The following is a 23,163-nucleotide window of genomic DNA, read 5'->3' as shown; positions in this document are numbered from 1 at the left end:
TTTTGATACATTCAGTTTGGTATTAGTCCTGTTTTACTGTGTATGTCCTGACCGTGAGTCCTTACTTATTCCATAGTTGTGACTGGCTGTCCACAGTCTATCCTGTGTGACACATCCTGTGTGGTGTTGCGAACATCGAACACTAACACACACAAGAGTTCTCAAAGCCACACATCGCACTTTTTAAACATAGTCTGTCAGTTCACATTCCATACACATAAAGGTGCTGGTCATAAAAAGGCTGCAAAGGTTGTGTCCATGTTTGAGGGCTGACAAAAAGGGACTGTGAAGCAAGACTGTAGCAGGATGGAGTTCCAATTTTGTCATACCTGAAAACCTTGGGCGGCCTGCGCTGTCTTTGAGGCCGTTCAGTCCATGTCTCCATCCTGTTTTCCTGTATGTCATCCACTGAGCAAAGTGTTGCTTCATCGTCATTATCAGGTAGCACAATTTTGTGAACATCCTCACTTTCTTGAAAGTCAGCATCACCCTCATCCATCTGTGGGGGTTCTGGTGCAGATCTGTTTTGTTCTGGTTCTGTCACATTGTCAGTTATTGCAGGAGGCACCGGTTCTGGCGGCTCAGTAAAGGGCTGAGGTGGCAGGAGACGATAACCGTCCTCACCTTCATCGTCATCTTCGTCAGAGTCTGTCTGAACTTTGTCACTCACTACTGTTTTCCTTTTTGGTTTCACACATGGATTCAATTCAGCCTCAAGTGGCAGGTGATCGCATGGTAAGAGGAGGTTTCGATGCATGATCCTTGACTTTCCTTTACCGTGTTCAGGTCTCAGCTCATACACAGGGATATTTTCCCCCACTTGCCGGACTACAGTATGGATGATGTCTTCCCAATGATTCCTCAATTTTCCAGTTCCACCACGAGGGGTCAAGTTTCGGATCAACACACGATCGCCTGGGTACAATATAGAACTCCTCACTTTGTTATCACAGATCCTCTTGTTTCTCTGAGCAGATTTTTGTGCTCTGTCTCTTGCAATACCATAGGCCTCTTGCATCCCTTGTCTCCACTTTTCAACATATTCACTCTGACTGCAACTTCCTGCTTCAACTGGCAGATTGAATAACATGTCAACAGGTAGTCTTGGAGAACGGCCGTACAGCAGGTAGAACGGAGAAAAGCCTGTCACTTCTGTGCGTGTGCAGTTATAAGCAAATATCAGCTTATTTAGGGAGTCTTTCCAGTTCATTTTGTCTTTGTCTGTGAGGGTTTTGAGCATCTGTATCAGTGTACGATTAAAACGTTCTGTCTGACCGTTTCCTTGGGGATGATAAGGAGTTGTTCTTGAGCCGGCCACACTGCTGTGTTTCCGCAGTTGTGTGAAGAGCTGATTCTCAAATTCACCTCCCTGATCGTGGTGAATACGTGTGGGAAATCCAAACTTCAAAGCAAAGTCATTAAATATCTTGTCGGCTACTGTTTTTCCTGACTTTGATGTTGTAGGATATGCCTGTGCGAAACGTGTAAAGTGGTCTACAATCACCAGAATATACTCGTAGCCGCCTTTGCACTTATCAAGGTGAAGGAAGTCAATTGACACAAGTTCGAATGGCTGGGTGGTGACAATGTTTGTGATCGGTGCCCTTGTCTCGCGACTTGGTTTTTTCTGTTTCAAGCATGCACATCCCAATACATACTGTTCTGTTTCACGCTGCATATAGGGCCAGAAAAAACGATCTCTTAATAGTGACAATGTTCTTTCGATGCCTTGGTGTCCCATGCAGTCATGCAGCTCTTTAAAAGCTGTGGTTTTGCATTTTTCTGGCAACACCAGTTGTTTTCTGTGTGCTGTCTTTCTCCAAAGAACTCCACTGTCATCCACCTCCAATTTATCCCATTCTCGTAGGAGACAACGACTCTTTGTACTGAGTTCTTTTAGTTCACGATGAAGGGGTCTTGCTCCTGACCGCCTGCACTGTAAGACTGGTCCAATATGTGAATCACTCATTTGATCTTCCTGTATTTGTGCTGGTGTCAGGGGGACAACTGACTTTTCTTTGGTAGTCAGCAAACTGTTAACAGATATTGCCATTGACCATGCAGCAGTCGACTGTGGCTGTGTTTCTACTGCCTGGGCAGTTGTTTCCACTGCATCATAAGACATTTCCTCTGTGCATTCACTTATCATTCTCTCGATTTCTACTGGCATCCTAGACAAGCTGTCAGCATCTACATTCTCTTTGCCAGGGCGGTATTTTATGGTAAAGTTAAAGTCCGCTAACTCTGCTACCCATCTACTCCCTGTTGCATTTAACTTAGCAGTGGATAACACATAAGTTAAAGGATTGTTGTCGCTGTACACTGTGAAGAAGGGGGCGTAGTACAAGTAGTCGCGGAACTTTTCAGTGATTGCCCACTTAAGAGCAAGAAACTCTAATTTACCTGAATGGAGGTGATAGTTTCTTTCTGCTGTTGACAATGTTCGAGATCCATATGCAATGACACGCAGTTTTCCACCTTGTTGCTGATATAATACAGCTCCTAGTCCTTTGTTGGACGCATCTGTATGAAGAACAAAAGGCTGGGAGAAATCTGGAAAAGCCAAGATAGGGGGTTGAACAAGACAGTCAATGAGTTGCTCTAAGATTTGTTGATGTGAGTCTGTCCACTCTATTGGTGTGTGAGAGGGGACCACTTTTGGGTGTCCTGTTTTGCATGATCTTTTTTCCTGCGTTTGTGTGTTGTGAGTGCCACATATTCCCTTCGTTAGCTGATAAAGGGGACTTGCGATGCGAGAAAAGTCTTTAATGTATTGGCGGTAGTAACTCAAAAGTCCCATGATCTGTCTCAACTCGCCCACTGTTTTTGGTTGCTTTTGCTTCACTGATCTGATGGCATCAGTGTCAGCAGGATCTATTTTGTTTCCTTCTGCCGAAACGATTCTTCCAAGGTAGCGGATTTCAGTTTTGAATAACTCACATTTCTTTGGCTTCAGTTTGACTCCATACTTTCTCAGTCTTTGCAGTACTTCCCTTACATCGTTCACATGGTCCTCAAATGTTTTACTGAACACAAGTGTGTCATCCAAATATGGGACACATATTTTGTCTCTCAGGCCCTCTAAACACTCTTCCATACAGCGTTGGAAGGCTGCTGGAGCATTCATTAGTCCAAATGGGATCCTGGCCCATTCATACAGGCCCCATGGTGTTACAAACGCTGTCAGGTGTTTGCTGTCTTTTTCCATGAACCCCTGGTGGTAAGCCTTCCCTTGATCCAACAGAGAGAACATGGTGTTTCCGCCAAGGCCATCCATGATGTCCTGGACTCTTGGGATTGGTTGTCTGTCAGGATGAGTTTTGAGATTCAGTTCTCGATAGTCTATGCACAAACGTAAAGACCCACATTTCTTTCTGACACAAACTATCGGTGAAGCATAGGATGACTTAGACTTCTCTATCCATCCCTGTGAAATCAAATCCTTCAAATAGTCCTTCATTTCTTCATACAATGGTTTGGGAACTGACATGTAGGTTCGTGCGACTGGCTTAGGATCTTTCAATGAAATTTTCAACTGAAGCCTGTCTATACTACCAATGTCACTGTCTGATCGGGAAAAGGAGCTGGACTCTTCCCTTAGCATCTGACGCACCACCTGTTTCTGACTTTCATCTAGATGGTCCAGATTGACAGGGGGGTCCCAGAGTTCTGTGTTTTCTTCTTGTTCTGAGGTTTGCTGGACTTGAATGTTATTTACATCAACAGGTGAGTGTTCTTTCTTAAATGTGCTAAATGGACACACAGATATGACTGGCTGAGCTGTGCCAATAATTACTCTGCCTGTCAAAGTGATGTTGTGGTCAGTAGGATTTTGTACACTGAGAATGATGTTTGGTTGTGCACCTTTCCTCACCTGAACCAGTGTGTCGCACAAGTCAAGTCCCTCTGGCCACTGCGGGTCATCATCAGGCTCAAAAACTAATGTTGTGTCCTCTTTAAAGGGTTTGGTCTGTATCCTACACTTGACTTGGACAGCAGTGTGGCTTTGGATACTCACTCTCTGACAGGCTGTCCTCACTAAATATTCACTGGTTCGTTCCACGCTCACAGCTTTAATGAATGCCTTGGCTGTTGTTTCCTTGAAGGTTGGAAAAGCTGCCTTCACTGTCTTCAGCAGTTCTTCTTCCTCTCCGTTTCCTGATTTAAGACTGTTAATAATGACTCGTTCAATGACATTGAAGCCGATGATGGGGCGGGGCTGTTGACTTCCTTTCATGACAAGGACAGGGACATGAAGCTGCTCAGAACTAGCTGTTAACCTGAATGTGATTTCAACCCACCCCACATATGGCATCTCTGTCCCATTAGCAGCCTCAATCTGCAGGGGATCATCAGGATCAATAATCTCTGATATGTCTCTCGTCCTGATGTCAGGGAGATTGTGAGCTTTCCATACCTCATCAATAGCTGATACCTGTGAGCCAGTATCCCAGAGCACTTGAGTTTTTCTCCCCTGTAAGAAACAATTGAGGACACATTTCTTTCCCACAAGTTCTGTCACTGTGCGATCCTTTTCTGTGATAATATTTCTTTTCTTGTTAGACGCTATTTTGCATGAATGTTTTTGTTCTTCTTTTGGTTGAGGCTGCGTGCATGGTGTACAGTGTTTCTTATGACTTGGCCAGTGACTGTGCTGACATTCTCTGGAGCAATAACATGCTGTTTTACACACTGAACATCTTTTAAATTTGTTGTCTTTATCCCCTAGTCCACAGCTGCTGCAATTTTGGGACACTTTGACCAATCGGGTTACTCCCTGTCCCTCGGGGGTACCCGATCTCCGTTTAAAGGGGTCTCTCGTGTAAATCTGGACGGTCTCCTAGTCCCTCTGCAACCTGCACGGAAGTGCTCGCTACTCCCACACCTGTAGCAATGCTCGCAAAACTCCTCTCCTCTCTGCTGACATCCAAAACACTTTGGTCGGGGGCGTGTCTGGGGATATCTCTGCGGTGCAAACCTCTGTTGAAACTGTGCTGTTCCTCTCATTAAACGTGGGCCACCAGTAGTGCAATACTCCTGCACTGGTCCAGCTGGCTGACAGAAAGCTGTGGCAGTTTCCTCATTCCAGACTGGAAAACTTGGCTGGGTGTAGGTGGGAAAACTTGACTGGGTGTAGGTGGGAAAACTTGGCTGAGTGTAGGTTGGAGGGTTGGCTGGAGGATTAACTGTGCGATGGACTCCACCATAGCCTGGCTCTTTACCTACTGGATATGGCTGTGGTGTGGTGTCTGTCTTATGAATGGCCTCCCGGATGTGTGATACCTCTGCCTTGAGGTCCTTTAACAGCATGATGTCTGCTTTGATTTCTTTTAAATCTGACAAGACATCTGAAGGTAACATAGGATTGGTTTGTCTAGTTGTGCATTTCTTGTCTTCACTTGTGTTACTAGACTGAACAGCATTGACCCCAGTGTGTCTCTGTGGTGTAGTCTGTCTTTTCTTATCTTGTCTTTCCTTTTCATTAGCGCAGGCCATATTTAACCTCTCCAAAAGCAACTCATCTGTAGTGCTTGGATCAAGCAGGTAAGGTTGCAGGTCTGTTTTGATGTTGTCATTTAGTAAGCCCGTAAGCACTGTATGCATGAACATACTCTGCACAAGTGCAGGGTCATACTTTAAGCTAGACTCAGCTTCCTGTGATGCAAACAATATTTTTTGTCTCAAGTCCATAGCTCTAATCAAGAAGTTCTGTGGAGTTTCTTTACTATTCTGTACTTCTGTGGTGAGCTGTTTGTAGAGCTCAGTCGCACTTCTCTCTTGATAGTGTGAGCGGAGAATCCTTCTAAGAGTGGGCAGAGACAGATCACTTTTACCTTCAAGGTAGCTCCGCAGCTGCAGTCCTGGAACAATGGCTCTGATGACGGCATCCACAATTTCAGACTCAGGGTAACCTTTGTTCAGACCGTTTTCAATTTGCCGAGCCAAACTTGAGAAGGTTAGTCTGTCCTTTTGACCAGGTTCACCAATCTGGCCAGAAATCTTGTAATCTTTTCGCCATTGTGGGCTGTTGGCATGGTCATAGGTTGTGTGAACTGACACTGTTTCATTGTTGATGACTGCCCTTTTGTTTGTGTTAGCTTGTTCTTGCATTTCAGTTTCTTTTTGAAGTACCAGAAGTTTTAGCTGTTCTATCTCTCCCCTTAATTTCTCTTGTTTCTCATCACCTTTTGCTTTTTCTGCTGTGTCATCTTTTCCTCTCTTTTGTAATGTTTTTACATAGTCCATTAGGCTCAACAATTCTGCCATACCTCTGTCTTCAAGCTCACTTTGTCCATCGCGTTCAACATGTCTGGTAATATGAGAGACTAGAGCACTACGGGTTTTACCTAGGATATTTTTGCTACTTTCTCCTGATATTCCAAGAAAGTCACATATTTGTATTAACTGGCATGGGGGAAGTTGAAAAAGAGATCCTTTAATTTCAAACTGCAAATCCTCCACCTCGTTACTCATTTTGGCAGGACAGAAAACTTCGAAGTAGTGTAATGCTTATACCAGTGATAATGCTGCTCCTTAGTGGACGATCTTCACCTCAGGAAACACGCTCCCGCTGGCTTGGCTAACACTTTGATCGAAGCTCCTCTTTCTGCCTCTTTGTTTGTGGGGGGACGATTGATATGTGCCGTCTTCCTCTGCTACGGGATATCAACCACACTTCAATCAATCCCAGCGGTGCCTCCAAATGTAAAAGCCCTGGAAAAGGGGAGTTTGAATGAATAAAAGACACACGATGCGCTCCTCAGCTTGTATGTATTTTACTGACTGAGACACCGTCATAGACTTACAGTTACGGCTAACATGCTAAATGCTACGCACAACACGGTCATGAGGCAGTTACACTTCTAACTTTGAGGAAAACACAGGATACTAAATAACCCTCCTGACAACATTATAACCGCTCAAGACAAGACACACAACACTTATCACAAGTCTGTACCTGGAAAAGGGGAGTTTGAATGAATAAAAGACACACGATGCGCTCCTCAGCTTGTATGTATTTTACTGACTGAGGATGCGCGGTGTCAGCCCCCATCATTCTTTTGCAAATGCGCCCCCTGCTGGTGTCCTCCAAAAGCCACTCTCACACCACTACATTCACAAGACCACAAACATAAAACAAAATACCGAACACAGCAATGAACAAATCTAATGTCTTACTGTTTTTCAACTATTACACTCTCATGATGCAAGAGCATGACAGATCATAGTGAATCAACTGTAAATCCAAAAAGACATCAATCAGATGTCAGCTTCATGTCGATATCCCATTCTAAAAATTCAGTGACACTTTAATTCTCTGTCTCTCATAAATTGGATAGGACAAGAATGAGTAGACCAACATGCTTTCACTGCCTCATTGCCAAATGCAGCAGCTTGGTTTGTGGTACTGTGGTATGAGTCCAAATATGAAAATCAACAGCCCAGTTCAGCATCAGTGTGTGTCCAGAAGTGAGTAGATATGAAATGTTTGGTTGGGCAGCCAGGAAACAGCAGATAAACCTGAGCTAAAAATAAGCAGCAGTAGTAGTAGTTGTAGTGATAAGCTCAACCTCTAGGGGTCACAAGCCAGTGTTTTCACGAGTGCTAATGTAAAACTTCCCCAAATCAACATGTGGAGCACAAATCAAGTGAGCCACTTTGCAGAGCTCTTAGGAGAAAGCTGAAATAAGAAGTCCTAGATATTACAGAAATATTAGATAGACCATACATTAACTTCTCTGTCAAGCTTCATGATAAGTTCTTGGGTAGGTTTGGACACAGCAGCCTTTGAGTACGGTTAAAACACCATTGAGTTCAAACTTCACAAATTTGTAATTGCATTAAACTTCGAACAATTAAATCTATAAGTACTTATTGAAAAGCAGGAGCCAGGGTCTAAACTTAAGTTCCAGGGTATTTAATCCTCCTTTTACAAAAACTGGTCTCATGGGGTAGCAGAGCATTGGAGGTGTTTTGAATTTGCATTGGTATTTGCATTTGTCTCCTTCCAAATGTGGAGTAAATCCATTTTTAGTGAAATAAAACATGAATAAAACACTGGTTGAATCTCCTCTATGCTAACTGTAAAGTTGTACACAGTGATGGGGGGGTTCCCTGTCCTTATAAGGTATAATCTTTGTGGTGTGGCCTCCTCTTTCTCATTGCCTGCCTCTGGCCAGGCAATGTAATACAAGTATGTTTTTTGGTTTTACATACAACACTGGCCTAATTTGCACAGTCTTTACAGGACTTTAGGTCTTCTTGAAAACAGAGACAACAGTGGACTAAAGCATCCATTTAGTTCCTTAAAGAGAAGTTTCTGGAACTAAAAGTTATTGGTACTTCTGGTCAAAAAGCTCCCAATGTTGATGTTGGGCCAACATACAACAACCTGAGAAAGGGTTTGGTCCAACATCTTTAGGTACTGAACTCTAGGGCCATTTACACAACAACGGTTTTAGGGCGAAACTCAAAAGTTTTGTTGCGTTTAAATGGAAATGGCGTGTTAGCCAACCTAAAGCGCAAACTTTTGAAAACGGCCTCCAGAGTTAGATTTTTCTGAAACGCTGCCGACACCGTTGCAGTGTAAACAGTAAGCCGGCGCTTTCAGTGGACACTCTGACGTCACACATTGCTTCGCGCTTCACGCGTACAACAGGACAACAGTACTGTTGTTAGGACCGTCGCGAACTACCGTGTTGTGCTTGTGCTGCTCAATCTACTGTATCTGCTGACTGTCTTTCAACAAAATGTGCATCTGTTGCTCCACCTCTGCAGAGTATTCGCCAATACACCAGATGATCGGCTCAACTCTACTTAGGTGGAGATCTCCCAAAAGCGGCTTCACAGTTATAGTGCAGACTATAGGCCTGAAATACTTACTACAAAGTTTTCAGTCGCTCGGCAACACAGATTTATGTCACTGCGTTTTAGCGTTTTCAGATGGCATGTTGTCGTGTGAACGGGGCCCTAGTCTTCTGGCTGAATGACCCATGTCCCTTTGACTTTTGTACTTTTTTTTATGGCTTTTCACTTGACTTTTAACTCAACATTAAAACAATGATCTACATCATAAAGAAATATGCTCACTGAAACAATGTTATAGTGGTACATGCAGTGTCTTGATTTGAAGGCTTGGAAAAATGACCAGCCTGCCAGTTTTGATGACCAAGATGTCAAATCATGCTGGACAGCCAAGATAGACGGCAGGTTACGCAGAGCCAGACTCATTCCCTTTGCCGGGTGTCCCACTGGGCTCGTCATTCAGCGGGAACAGGCAGGCAGAGCACTTGTTATCTCTGCTCTATTAGGCTGATACACAACATGCTCTGTTGAAGCTGTCTTCTAATGACAGTCTACACTCTGTGTGTGTGTGTGTGTGTGTGTGTGTGTGTGTGTGTGTGTGTGTGTGTGTGTGTGTGTGTGTGTGTGTGTGTGTGTGTGTGTGTGTGTGTGTGTGTGCGCGACAGGTACAAGATGAGATGTGAAAGGACATCTTGTCACATTTTGTCATGACACCCACCTAAAAATGTCATTCTGTGTGACATTTGAAGTTGAATACCCGTGAATGGCACGGGGATTTCGGTGACTTTTTCAGGTATGACTGGAGGATCCTCTGAGAGAGTGGCTAATGGTTTGGGTGGGGAATGTTTGCAGTGCTCAGGCTGAAGTTTTTAAAGTTAGTAGCTGCAGTATTAGCTATACCAGTGAATAGTTAGCTCTTTTTAGGAATGAATGATGGGAGGGTGCAAATATTTTATAGCACAATTCAGCGGGGCTCTAAAGCGGCCCATTTGGACTCACTAAGGCTAGCCACACACTGGATGTCTTATAGATCTCAACCAAACCGGGGGACCAGGTACTTACTGACATCCTCTGAAAAAGAATCCCAGCTCATTCAATTTGAATGTGATAGTAACATTCGTGATGTGAATGCAATATTTCTGACTTTCTTGTAACATTTTAGAACTAGCGTGTGTAATGACTACATCGTTGATATATCAACAATGTTCATCCAAGAAAAATCAGAACACTTAGGCCCTGTTTACACGGAGACTCCCGCAACGATTCTTCCTTAGCGTTTCCAAAAGCCACCCGCCTTTACATGAGGACGGCGTGAAAAAGATCCGCGTTCATACGACTCCAGGAGGACAAGTCACTTCTTCTGTTCTTTCTTTTTCTGCCGTTTTGTTGTGTGAGACGGTCGGCAATCCAACCATGACTCGCATTACCGCCACCTACTGGACAGGAATGGCTTAACTTGAAATGTGGCTGAGCACGCAGCCTTCACCTAAAACTGCGAGTGCACATGCGGTGACGTCAGCGTTTCACCCTGAAACGCTCTGCTCTGTGTTTACATGAGGCTGGATGGAGGAGCGGATTCAGATCTTTCCACTCTGGGGAGCGTTTTCAAAAGATTGCGTTTTCACTGAAAACGCAACGTGGTCTCATCTAAGCCGAAGGCCAAAACGCAACGAAATGTTTGCGGAATTGAGCGTTGTCGGCGTCATGTAAACGGGGCCTTATTCAAGGTAACTCTGGGTTTCAGATAGTTGCCAGCCATCCATGGAAACAAAGGACACCCGCCTGAACAGCTGTTTATGTTAGCTAGTTAGCACACACAGTCACATTAGATAGATTAAAGTGAATACATGAGAATGAAAGAAGCTGTTAAGCTGGTCTGATGATATACCAAAGCTTTGAAAATTACATACTGTGAGTTTAAAACATATCATTATACACTTTATAAATGTCTGTTAACACAACAAAGAGGGTTACTGCAGTTTTTTTCTTTTAAAACATCACAATGACGGTTTGTCCTTCAAATTATTCTTTGTTTTTTTCTTTGCTGCACAAAATCACATAAAAAGGTTGCACTGTGCTTGATGTTACCACCTCTAACAAATATTCCTTTGACTGCTACCACTTCCTCTCATTTTGACCACTTATGATGACAGATGATAGAGCAATGAGTGCACTCACACACACACAAACACAAAGGCCAATGGCATGCTGAACACATGCTTTGGAGAAAATTGCTGCATGTTTTTCATAGAGAGAGTCGCCTTTTGTGAGAGCATGATACTTTTCTGTCCTCACACCTGTCAGCCACAATGTCGTTCATTAGGTTGAAGAAACACTAATTAGAACCCCCCAAAACATACACACACACAATCTCACACACATGTGCTATTCCTTGTTAGTACCATTGTTCATCTCTTCCCATGAGGTTATAGCGCTCATCAGTGTTCACAAACTGCTTTCTGCATCTGTGCCGTCGAGCACAGTTTCAGATCCGCTCTGGCACACAAAGTATGTCTGTACCCACTAATTACCTGCTAATGATGACAAGTGATCTCCATCTCTACAGAAACCCTTTCCAACTGCTCAATTTCTCCATGAAAGACAAATTCAAGCCTTTTCTCCTCAAATATAATACCCAGTTTATGTTTTAGGGATTTCAAAGTCGTTGGTAGGAATACTTTGTTATCTTTTGGAGCAAGTAAGGCTTCTGGCAGGGCTAAGCTAGCTGACATCCACAGCTGCATATTTCAGATGTAAACAAGTTTAAATAAAATATAAATTAATAAGACATTTACAAACTGCAAATACACTTTTGCTTTTTTATATTGCCTTAGGGTCGGGTATTTCAGGTACCCATACTTCAAACAGAGTTAAGCTAACTGACTGCTGGCTTCAACATAGGTATTTACTGTACAAGCATAATATGTAATCATATTAAAGTAGTGCTGCACGATTTGGGGAAAAGGTGCGATTTGCGATTAGGTGGACAATATTGCGATTGTGCTTGCGATTTAATAAAAAAAGTTGTGTCATGATGAGTCTACAGACTTGCTTGGTTATCATGAAGAAAAATCTGAATTGCATGTGCTGACATTGCGATTGCGATAACCTCTTTTGCGATTATGTAATTGCATGTGCTGACATTGTGATTGCGATTGCGATAATCGTGCAGCCCTATATTAAAGCAAGAGTAGGCAACCTTTTCCATGACCCGAGCCACTTTAGAATAGACTCACGCCCAAAGTGCCAATACTTTCATAAAATCACAGACAGTGGGGTTGTTTTGTTTGCTACTAAATAGAAACGGTTCGAGGTAGCTAGCACACTGACCTCCTGAGAGATTTGCAGTGACGCTCTTGCAAGACACGTCGCACACTTGTAACATTATGATTTAAATTTATTTCACATTATTCATCAAATTTTACACAACAACATTTTTACTGTGCTTAATAACTTGGGAAGTGTTTAAAAGAATACAACACAATTTTTATTTTGTCCTCTGCCTTATTGTATTTATTCTCTGCATGCCAATGTAAGTAGCCTCACATGCCAGCAATGGCACCCGTGCCCTAGGTTGTCTACCCCTGTACTAAAGCAATATCCAAATCATTTTCAGTCAAATCCAGTTTTACATTGCATAACAGTTTTGACAGCTTATCTGACAGCTAGCTCCAGCTATGTATGGGTAGAACAGACATGGTGACTATCAGAAAGGAAATGAATCTATGTTTGATTTAAAAAGTTCAACCTTTCTTTAACAAAAAGACTTCATTTAGTCCTGGACCTGTGGACGTATCTCCTTATTTCATTAAATCCTTTTTGACCTCTTAGCTTGTAGATCTCCTAACCATCCTCAGTCTCTGTCTCATTGCTCTCTCAGAGCCCCTAATCATCTAATTTCTTCTCTCTTTCATCTTCTTCCTGTCAGACCCTTCCTCTGTATTACTCTTTGCCACTGCTGATGCTTACCTCCTCTTCTCTCTCCTTTTCTTGAAGAAATAGAGACCATCCTGAGTCACCAGAGGAACATATGAGAGCTTTTTAATGGCTGCCTGAGTTGGCTCATTAGAGAAAGGCTCAATGGCTGTGAAGTCAATCTTGTCTGGTGCTTTTGAATGATTAGCATGGGGGGAATTAAAGTCTGCTGAACCATTAAGGCTGCTTTGGGTCCCATTAGTGCTTCGTATTTTTTTATTAGAGGGAGAAAAGTGACAAGCAGAAAAGTAAAATTTGCAGAGGCAAGTGAGATCTCATAAAGAACAAGATAATTTGAAAGTATTGGATTTACAAGCTGAGGGAGAAATGAGGAGTGCTAATCACTGTGTGTTGTTAGAGAGTCTGTGTTCTCATATGTTGACTAATATGCATGATGGTCACGATTTGTCACGCCTGGTTAATTCAAGTCTACTTTTTAGCATTGTGTGTCCTTATCAGTGCAACATAAATACAGGACTCTCACCCTCGTGCGTCTTAAGCCCTGACCTTCAGGTTTTGTAAAAGTCAAGACTCAATTGGTTGAACCAACAGTTCTAACAAAGTTGAATGTTTTCAAAGAATAAATCAAGCCATTGTTAGAAATGAACTATGTAGAGTCATGATGAGATAAAAGCACCACCACATATTCCTTCTTTTCTTTTCCATTTCTGTTTAGTTGTAGCCACGTATCTATTATCTGAGGTCTGTTTTAAACAAGCCTCATTGCACCACACGATCTGCCATCGATGATTTACTACAACAAGCGAACACTACACCATGTCTCCTGTAGTCACATCACTTGTCAGCTGCTTGATGGTGTAATTGTGCATCCAGCCAGACAGGCAGCTCCCAGCTGGTGATAATGTGACACCCTAATATATGTATTACATCCTGTTGTGATTCTTAACACTGCCTCAAGTCTGTAGCACTAAAACCAGAGCAGAGAATTACCAATGATGCATTTTATAAGAAAAAGGTAATATGAATGCAACAGCAATGTATGAATCAATTTACAGGGTTGAAAATAATAACAAAATATCCTCTCAGTTTTCAATGTTCAATGTTCTGAATATTCTTGTCACTGTGTTTAACATTATGCTTGTGTAATGAATGGTAGAGCAAAAAAAAAGAAGAAAAAAATGATTACACACATAATGTCAAATTAATTTACTGAAAGCAGTTCCTGCACAGTTTCATCTCTGCTTGTTGACACTATGGCAAAAATATCAGTTACGTGAGCACTTGCTTATCTAAACAATGTGGCAGAAAAAAATTATGTTGATTCCTGTCCCACAGGCAACAGTGACAAAGCTGGTAAATGCATCTCAAAGTTGCTGGTAGCTACAACATAACTTAAAGTAATAAGGCTAGTGATTACAACAACAGTGTTAAAGACTTTTGCCTCATTTATTTTGAGTAGTGTGCCAACTGCAACTCTCCAGCTGGATATGAACAGATGTAAACAGGGATATTCATTAAGAAGTTTCATTCACATTGTTTGACACGATCTTCACTGGGCATTTTCACTCTTTACAGCTTTGGTTTACACAAGATAATTTATAGCAGGGATCCCAAACTCGTGCCATGGAGGGCCAAGAGGCTGCAGGTTTTCTTTACAACCAAAAACTCCACCAGCTGATTTAACTGATTAGTCCCTGCTCTCTGCTTGAAGGTGAGGTAATCAGTGGAATCAGCTGGTGGAGTTTTTGGTTGGAAAGAAAACCTGCAGCCTCTTGGCCCTCCATGGCACGAGTTTGAGAACCCTGATTTATAGTGAAGATTTATTCAAATTAGTATCCTGACAGGGTAAGACAAGACCTGAACATGAAACAGAGGCGTCTCAAAACACAGAGACAAGCCTCCTTCTGCTTTGTGTCGTGTTCTTACTCACTGTTTTGTCATTCTAATTTGCATGATCCATCTTCTGCCAGCTTTTTGGGAGTCACTTATGAGTTCATAAAGGGAATCATTACTTTACCCAGCTTTCTTGCCAGCCCCTTTATCAGTCTGTTATGTTTATGAGACCTTCAAGAGTATCTTGCACATTATCTTGGCAGGGGTAGGGCTGTTTTTGTTTTGACTGCTTTTCTTCAATGTTCCTCACATGGAAACAGAAATTGACTGAAAATGAAACCTCTATAAATGCAATATTAGTGTGAGTCTTAATGTCTTGGCTTGTGTGTTTCTGTTTTATTTTGTTCCATAAAAAATGGTGATTAAAGTTGCAGGAATAACCAAAAGAAAGTAGAACATGGGGAACGCTTTAGTAATGTTGTAAACTGTCTATCTCTTTTCTGGACCTCAAAAAAAAAAAAAAAGAAAAGAGAAAAAAACTCCTGGCACTTTCTGTTTTATCAAAACATAAAAGTACCCCTGAACTTTTTAAATAACTTTTAAAAAATGTCTTATTTTTTAGGTGTGCATGTGAAGCTGCAGTGGTTGGACAGCGAGGGAGATACCTGAGGAAAGATGAGGAAGAGCAGGAGTGTTCTCACAGTGTCTCCCAACAATGTAAGTCATCTTCTACATTTCATGTGGTGCTTTCCATTTACATGGGAACTGGGAAAAGAGGAGTGGGAATGACGTCATCTCCAAGATAAGAGCGTTTCCAAGTTGTTAAAAGATAACAACAACACATCTGGCGCCGATCTACCAGGCTATTAGCCGTTGTTAGCCATTGTTAGCTGTTGTTAGCACACCCTGCACTGTAATTTGTGCATACCACATAAAAAATGTAAATAACATGACATCAATATTTCTATATAAGCATCAAACAATACTATGTATACAGTTGATTTAGTGTGACAAACACAGGTCAGAAATGCTAAAACTGTTGACACCCAGGGCAGCCATCTTTAACTGTAAACTTGGGGGTTGTGTGGATCCACTGACTTCCCAGTTGGAAATTTCGACCTCAGGGGGCGTTCCAGTTGAAATTTCTCACTATAGTACAAATGGAATGCTCAAGTATTTCCTGATATACATTGTTTTATACATCAGGGATTATTGATAAACATTTCTGGAGGGTTATACTAATCCCTGAAAGAGGTCTGATTGTACTATGTTTAGACCTTGTTTATATTCAGGGTCAAGAGATACTCGAAGGGACAGAGAACAATGGAGATGGTTTTCTGCCTCAACCGCCCCTTATCAAAGACACTAACAGAGAAGAGCAGCTGAAGTAATAAATAGAGCTGAAGTGATGTCCAGGCTGCAGGCAGTGATGTTTGAGGTCATGTCATGTGCAACCTACCAACAATTTGATGAAGGAAAAGTTGGCAGCTAACCTCAAGAAACCAGGCCTACAAACAGGAGAGACAACAAGGTTTGTGTAGGAGCTCGTAAATCTCCAAACAGAAATCAAGATAAAATGCCAAATAACGGGGACAGAAAAGGTCAGTTGGTTTCTCTTAGCCTTGCCAGATGCACATGTTATAGGTCCCATCCAATGTAAGGCCATACACAGCTAAACTGGGGCTGAGATGCTGTTACAATCAGTTAGCATCACTGATAAACTTGAGCTAATGGTTACGTCTCTTTTGTGTTTGTACAGTAAGGACTGGAACATGCAGGTGCTCTTAACAGTTATTGTGGGTGTTTAGTACTATTTCTCCAACAGTCCTGTTCTGAAGGTGTGGGTGTGTATATTAATCAGTCACTCTTGGTCTCCTGCATTCTCACACCATGTGAGTCTGAACAGGGTGTACTCTTTTTATTTGAGCAGTTCTTTCTCTCACTTAAGAACTGTACTCCTGTTCCCTCTCAATGCCTTCTATTTTTCTTTTTTCCAGCCCTTAATGATTGACTTTTATTGAAGGGTTGAATTTGTAAAAGAACAGAAAAAGTGCACCCATAACAGTGACTCAGTGGTGTGATTATCAGCTGCTGGATCGGGACACAATAGTAGGGCCAGGTGGAAGTTCTGGGAGTTGTGGGGAGGCAGGTGGTCCTCCTCTTCGGAGACGTGTTGATTGCAGTAGACACTTCACAAATCAAGACCACAATCATGCCTGAATGTTCAGAGGCCACAACTAATTGTTTCAGCTGTATCTATAGTGCTGTGATGGTAACAGCTCCAGAGTAAGGAGAGTGCTTTATATGTGACTCACACTGAAGGACTGCTAACAATGAAAAACTACATTAGTCATGAAAAGTCTTATGTGTTTTAATGTTGGACTATGGACTATCTTGGATGTCTAATTTAAAGGTAGATAGATAGATAGATAGATAGATAGATAGATAGATAGATAGATAGATAGATAGATAGATAGATAGATAGATAGATAGATAGATACTGCTTTATTATGTCTTTCTTTAGAACTTTGGCATCTGTTTAGCCATGTTAAACACAGCGAGTGAATTTACACAGTATGTGTCAGTGAAAGTGTTTTCTGAATCAATGCTGACAGGACGTTGTTATTGGATTTCAGCTCTAACAGAAGGGATTAGGCTCAGCTGCTGACGCTCAGCCAGGATTAGGTTCGAGTGAACGTGTGTGCGGGTTTATCATTAATACTTTTCTTCATCATGAAGCTGATGTTTGGATTGGATAAATGTGTGTGTTTTGGACTAATTCTTAAAGGTGTATGTGCACATGAAAGGATTTTCTATAGATTCTGTCTCATCTGCGTGACAATATTGGACTTACTGAGCGGCGACGGGATAAGATGACATCTTGCTGCCCCACAGACCCAATGACCTCATTCTCATGCAGATCACAGCTGACAACATCTGATCAGATTCAAGTCTGACTTTCCATCTCTGAATGAGTGTGCATCTTGACAAAGCTTGTGCATTCAAATGCCACAATGTGTTTAGGACTCTGCTTATTTATGCAACAGTGTTTTCATGCTTATCTCCGAGGTGCACGCACATTATATCGTAATTTCAGCTCTGGTGAGCCTTTCAGTAATGGGTAACAGAGAAGTGTGATTCTGCACACATTACTGTCATGAAGCCCTGCTGAGTTGTGTGGCTGTTAATCATGCAAGATATTATCCAGAGTTCTATATTATCTGACTGCAGAATGAGCCTTGAGGGTAAGCAAATGTTGCTGCTTTTAAGGCCCTCTTTAATTCTGTTATATTATAATGTTTGAGTAGATAACACTATGGTATAAGGATTAATTATGCAATTTATTGATTATGCAAGTTTTAATTACACAAGTTATTGATTATGCAAGTAAATATGCAACGTTAAGAAATAAAAAGCAACGTTTAAAAAATAGATTATCTTGGGAGCATTCTCACCTTTATTTGATAGGACAGCTGAAGAGAGACAGCAAATAAGTGGAGCAGTGAGAGGGGGTTAAAAGAGGCTAAATTCATTAAGTTAATACTTTAATAGCTTTGCCAACACCAAGACAAAGGTGAAACTAACCAGGCTGTTTGTTTAAGAGTGAATTTCCTGTTCTATATCTGTTGGTAATACTTAGCTCATAGTAAGCATACAGAGGAATTAAAAACAAAAAGCACTTGAGGTTGTTGCGCTGTCAGTGAACACTGGCTCAAAGCAGTTAAACATTATTGCACATTATTATTAATTCCCATACTAAGTGTCGTAATCCAAAAACATGGATTAAAAGCTGTTAAAGGGCCAAAGAGGATGAGTAAAAATGAGTCAGTTTTTTGGAGGACTTGTTTAAATTAGCTGGCTTCTCCTTTTTTTTTCAGCATATTTGCTGTCTCCTTCATTTTTCTTAATCTGCCCTGCTGCTTCTTCCCATCATTTTCTGGCATTTTCCATCTCTCACTCCCTTTTTTCCTCTTCCTCACTTTCTCTCCGCCTTACTCTCCTCTCAATCTGGCATTTAAGTTTGTATTTACTAGGAGCGCAGGTCACGATGAACAGCTGTTGGTTCTCCAATTAGGAGGCTTGGATGCTGAGGGCTGAATCTCAGCCAGTGAGAGCAACAATTCAATTCTTTCTCCCTCCTCGTGTCTGGTCTGTCACTTTTCTCTCTTTAATGACCTCTGTCTCACCTCCAAGTGCTGTTGCTATATCGGTCCTGACAAACACTGTTATTTTCTTGCACCCTCTCACTTTTTTTCCAGTTTGGGTCAGGAGCAGTGATGTCAGTTACCACAGCAACAACAACTCTGCTTTCCTTGGGCACTTTAGGATTACGTGACCTCTGACCTTTGCACTCTGTTTGTTAGTCTGTCGCCTGGTGTTGTTTTGGGCTCTACTTTGTCAGTCTCTGAGTATCCTCCTGTTTGCAGACAGACAGTGTGCTTTACATTCCCAAGCTGCTTTCAGGGGACTGAATATTTTAACAGAAAGAACTCTGTTTAGTGACTGGTATCTGTGCTGCAGCGACTCATTTTACTGACTATAAATTCTGGTGCTGACTCGCAGTGTTGATGTGTTTTTGTTCAGTCGCCTGGATTAAGTCTTTTTGTCTCTCTGCATCCCTTTTGAAATCTCACACTTCTTTCCTTTCCACTCAATAAAATCCCCCTGTGTGCAGGTAGATAACTGAAGCTGATGTCCCTTGAATGGAGCTCTCAGCAACAACACACAGCATGTTTTTGAACTCAGGCTAAATTTATTACACTTCACAAAGATGTGGGAAGAAGGCAATTCATTTTATCTCTTGTCCAGGAAACAAGCATCTAGATATTTTAAAGCAGTGAAAGAATGATGTTGATGATAAAAGAGATGGTGAAGAGATAATATTTCACCAAAGAGTTTTATTAATATCCTGTTCCTCTGTCATCCTCAGGGGAATATTTCAACACCTAGAGTAGCTTCTATAAGCATGAATGGAGTCCTTTATTAGCTTTTTGGTCACAGACATATTTTGTTTCTCTGTTGTTAGCTGCAAGCAATGTCCAGCATACCTTAAAATAAAGTTTGGACTTTTTTTATGAACAATATCTGCTTTGACTTAGTTTAAATTTTTGTTTAGGGGTTTCTCAGCAGTCTGAAAACTGAATTAAGATGCAAAAAGAACATTTAATGCAACATCTGTATTTTAGCATTTATTTATGCATCCATCTGAAATACATTAGCATATACACTGATGCACATGCAGAGGTGGGCGTTTTATATTCACGTGTTTACAGAAAATACTGTACACAGTATATACTGTATGCAATGCTGCTAGAAGCTGTTTGGCTAAAGATGAATGTGTCTTTTTTCATACTGTTCTAATCAGTCTCTTTCCCTGCCTCCCTCCCAGCTTTTACTCCTGTTTACACTCTCCTCCTCACTCCTTTCCTCCCCCCTCCTTTCCCCCTTTTCTGTCTGCTTTACTCACCCTCCTCTCCCTCTTGTTCTGGTTGTTCCCCACCTCCTCCCTGTTACCTAATCACTTGCTTTCACTCTCTCTTAGACCTTTCCCCTCCCATTCCTTATCCTCTCTCAATCTTCCCTCTCTTCCTAACTCCCCCTCTGTAACTGATGGGAAGCAGGTGTTGTTTTCTCTGCTCATCTCTTCATTTCCTCCCTCTTGTTTTGTTGCCTTGGTGTCTGAATGGAGAGTGTGCAGAGGGATTTTAAAGATGAAGTTGGGGGTGGGTGAGAAATGAGAATAATGAATCTCAGGATGCCCTAAAGGCCAATATTTCATCAGAGAAATATCACAAATAGGTTGTTTGAGGAAACAGTTATTTGAGGAGTGGATGGTTGGTAATGGAGTATAATATTTGTATATATATTTTTGAGTGATGAATATCAGAAAGAATTGGTTCATTTGAAAGTCAAGAGGTCATGTAGAGTTTATGTCATTTCAAGAATAGAGCTCACAAAGTGTGTTACCAATCCTCAAAGAATAAGATCAAACAAAGCAGTAAAAGCAATTTAGCTTGTATAATATACATCAAAGACAAAAAATAATACAATAAGAACCGACCATCAAAGGAAGAGTGTTTAACCTTTACTTTTTGAAATGCTTCAAAGGCACAACCACCATTCAGTTTTACTTTTGAAAAGGAGACGGGTATTTGACCTCAGTCAGAGGACTGGAGCAATCTATTGTGGTTCAGGTGGTTAGAAATATACACTGATGTAAAATCATGCCGAAGTCTACATGTGAAAATAAAGGGAGGGCAGCCTATTTAACAAAAGAGAAGCCAACATATCCTCAGAGTCTATGCGCTGACCATAGACTTTATAATATGGATGTAGTTGTCTCCATGATGTCACCCATTTGTTTCTGATATAAAGTTTTGGAGTCAATTGCAGGCTTGAGCCACATTGGAAAGGCTTAACTCGAACTAGCTTTGTTTGCGTTTAATTAAGAAAAAAGGAGGGACTTTAGCCTCTTAACAGACTATTACGCTGCGCTCACATTGGCTCCAGAATGGTTGCAGTCCAGTTTCGGTGCAGATTTTCCGCAAGCTGCCACCACAACAGCTCCAGATAGAGGTTGTGGCTGGCTCCGGTGCTGGGTGTGGAAACAGTACTCGCGAGGGTAGAAGCTCACGTGGATTCATATTTTTGTCTAGACTTTGCGAAAAACAGGCCCCATATATAGGAAGTATATGTAAACAATAAACGTATTTGCCATTGTTGTTGTTCAAATGTGTGAAGAGGTGCTGTGCTGCTCACTTCTGTGACTCCATGTCACTGGGTGTGATGTAATGTTTACATTTCCTACTAGCGTGAGTGTGTGGTAAAAAAAAAGAGTCAGATTACAATTGTTAGTAAACTGATTTCATTTAAAAAAAAAAAATGGATCTTCATGCCACCTGGCATTTCACTTCCTGTACAGCTTGTCATATTTCATTCAGCTTGACGCAGACCCTCTCCAGCGTTCAGGAAAATCGACTTCTTGCAGATTTTTTCTGTTGTGCTATACAGCTAATGTGAGCCTACAACAGTGATTTTAATGCTAATTTTTAATTAGCTTTTTAGACCCAAAATGATTTTTAAACCAGGCAGTACACATGTGTATTGAAGCTCTAAAAATCTACAGCTTCTAGCACCTCCACATCAGCTTCATTTCTCACAGTAAGAGGTTGCTGCTTGGTAAAAGCATTACAAAAAAGTAAATTAAAATTTCTGTGCTATCTGGAGGGTTGATTTCACCAGTAGTCATGACAACCAGGCGGTATTATTATTACATATTATATATTATTAAACAAGATGATGGTCTTATAGTCTCAGTTCAGTTTGGTCAACCATGGCACAAACATCAAACATTAAAAGGTAAGTGTCCTCCCAAGGACTTCTGCCATTGTAAAAAGACGTCATACTCTCCTGCTGTATTTCTTTCTTTATCACAGACCAATTTAACCTCTGCTGTTTGTTTTCTTTAGGGCTGCAATAAATCAAACAGCAGATAAAGATTGCATAAGGTCACTTTTCAACAAAACACCGAGGCTGTTGTTTGCCCAGTCTCTAAAGCCTGTGACAGATATGTGTTGTTGTAGTGGTGGGTGATAAATTTTGTGTTGACAGGCAGTAAAGGTACATTATCATCTATATATTAATCTCATCCAGCAGCTGAGACTCCATGACCTGGCTGCACTATGTTTTGGTTTGTGTATGAAGAGCTTAAGGGGGTGAAGACACGTCATTAGTATGATGTGTGGGTAAGAATGTATGTGTGTGAAATAGTAATGAGAATGCCACACACTCACACCCCTCGGTGGTCCCAGGAAGACTAAAAGGCCACAGGGGTTGTGCTGCTATGGGGCTAATGGACTTCTGCACCTGACCCATCCAGTCCAATAGAAACACACGCGTGCACGCACACAGGCACACACCTGTTGTATGAATACATATACCAGCAGCTGAAGGTCATTTAAGGATAGAAGGTAGCATATGTGGGAGGAATGAGAAAAGGCTTTGCAGCGAATGCAACTCATTTTGTGCAATGCACACTGTCAGATCTCACTGCCAGATTCATTTGTCTTTTGTGATGTGTATTATTTAGGTATCCATACATTGTTTATAAAGACAGACAAGAATATGGCCTTGAGGATTTATATACTAGTGGGAAAATATCCCTTTTTAATATTTGATTTTATTTTATGGTCAAATTTAGAACTGTTTTGACAACAATAACCCAACTGTATCAAAATAAAGTAAAAGAACCTTGTTTCAGGGTTTTGTCTTTTAACCAAGGGCTAACATCTGGTTTAGAAAAATGAAGCCTATGAGGAAGTGCTAAAAGTTGCTATTCATAGAGTTTCTGCGCAAGGCTGACTGCAGAAAGACTTGAAACCCTGTACAATCCTAGCAGAGAAAAACAGACTTTTACAGCACTTAAAAGCCTATTTACAGCAAGGTTTAAAAAAACTTACGTCCATATTTTATAGATTATAAATATGGACGTAGTCTCCACATGTTATTTTTTTTTTTTTGTGGCCCTGGCTGTCAGTGGATGGGATGTTTGGCTATGAAAGAACATTTTGTTCCAAAAGTAAAGTGTTG

General features: G+C 41.4%; 1 protein-coding gene across 1 annotated transcript in view; it reads left to right on the top strand.

Annotated features, from left to right (window-relative positions):
* Positions 1–23,163, top strand: part of pde4ba (phosphodiesterase 4B, cAMP-specific a) — a 202,426-nt gene that overhangs the window by 21,462 nt on the left and 157,801 nt on the right. The window contains exon 2 of the mRNA XM_074667605.1: positions 15,197–15,291. Coding sequence (XP_074523706.1) covers positions 15,250–15,291 — 42 coding nt within the window. The 5' untranslated portion in view covers positions 15,197–15,249. The remainder of the gene's footprint in view (positions 1–15,196; positions 15,292–23,163) is intronic.

The sequence above is a fragment of the Halichoeres trimaculatus genome, unplaced genomic scaffold (genome assembly GCF_033239565.1).
Source record: "Halichoeres trimaculatus isolate MK-OKI-2021-1 unplaced genomic scaffold, fHalTri1.1 fHalTri1_scaffold_4, whole genome shotgun sequence".
Lineage (NCBI taxonomy): Eukaryota > Metazoa > Chordata > Actinopteri > Labriformes > Labridae > Halichoeres > Halichoeres trimaculatus.
This window is presented reverse-complemented; position numbering and strand designations above follow the sequence as displayed.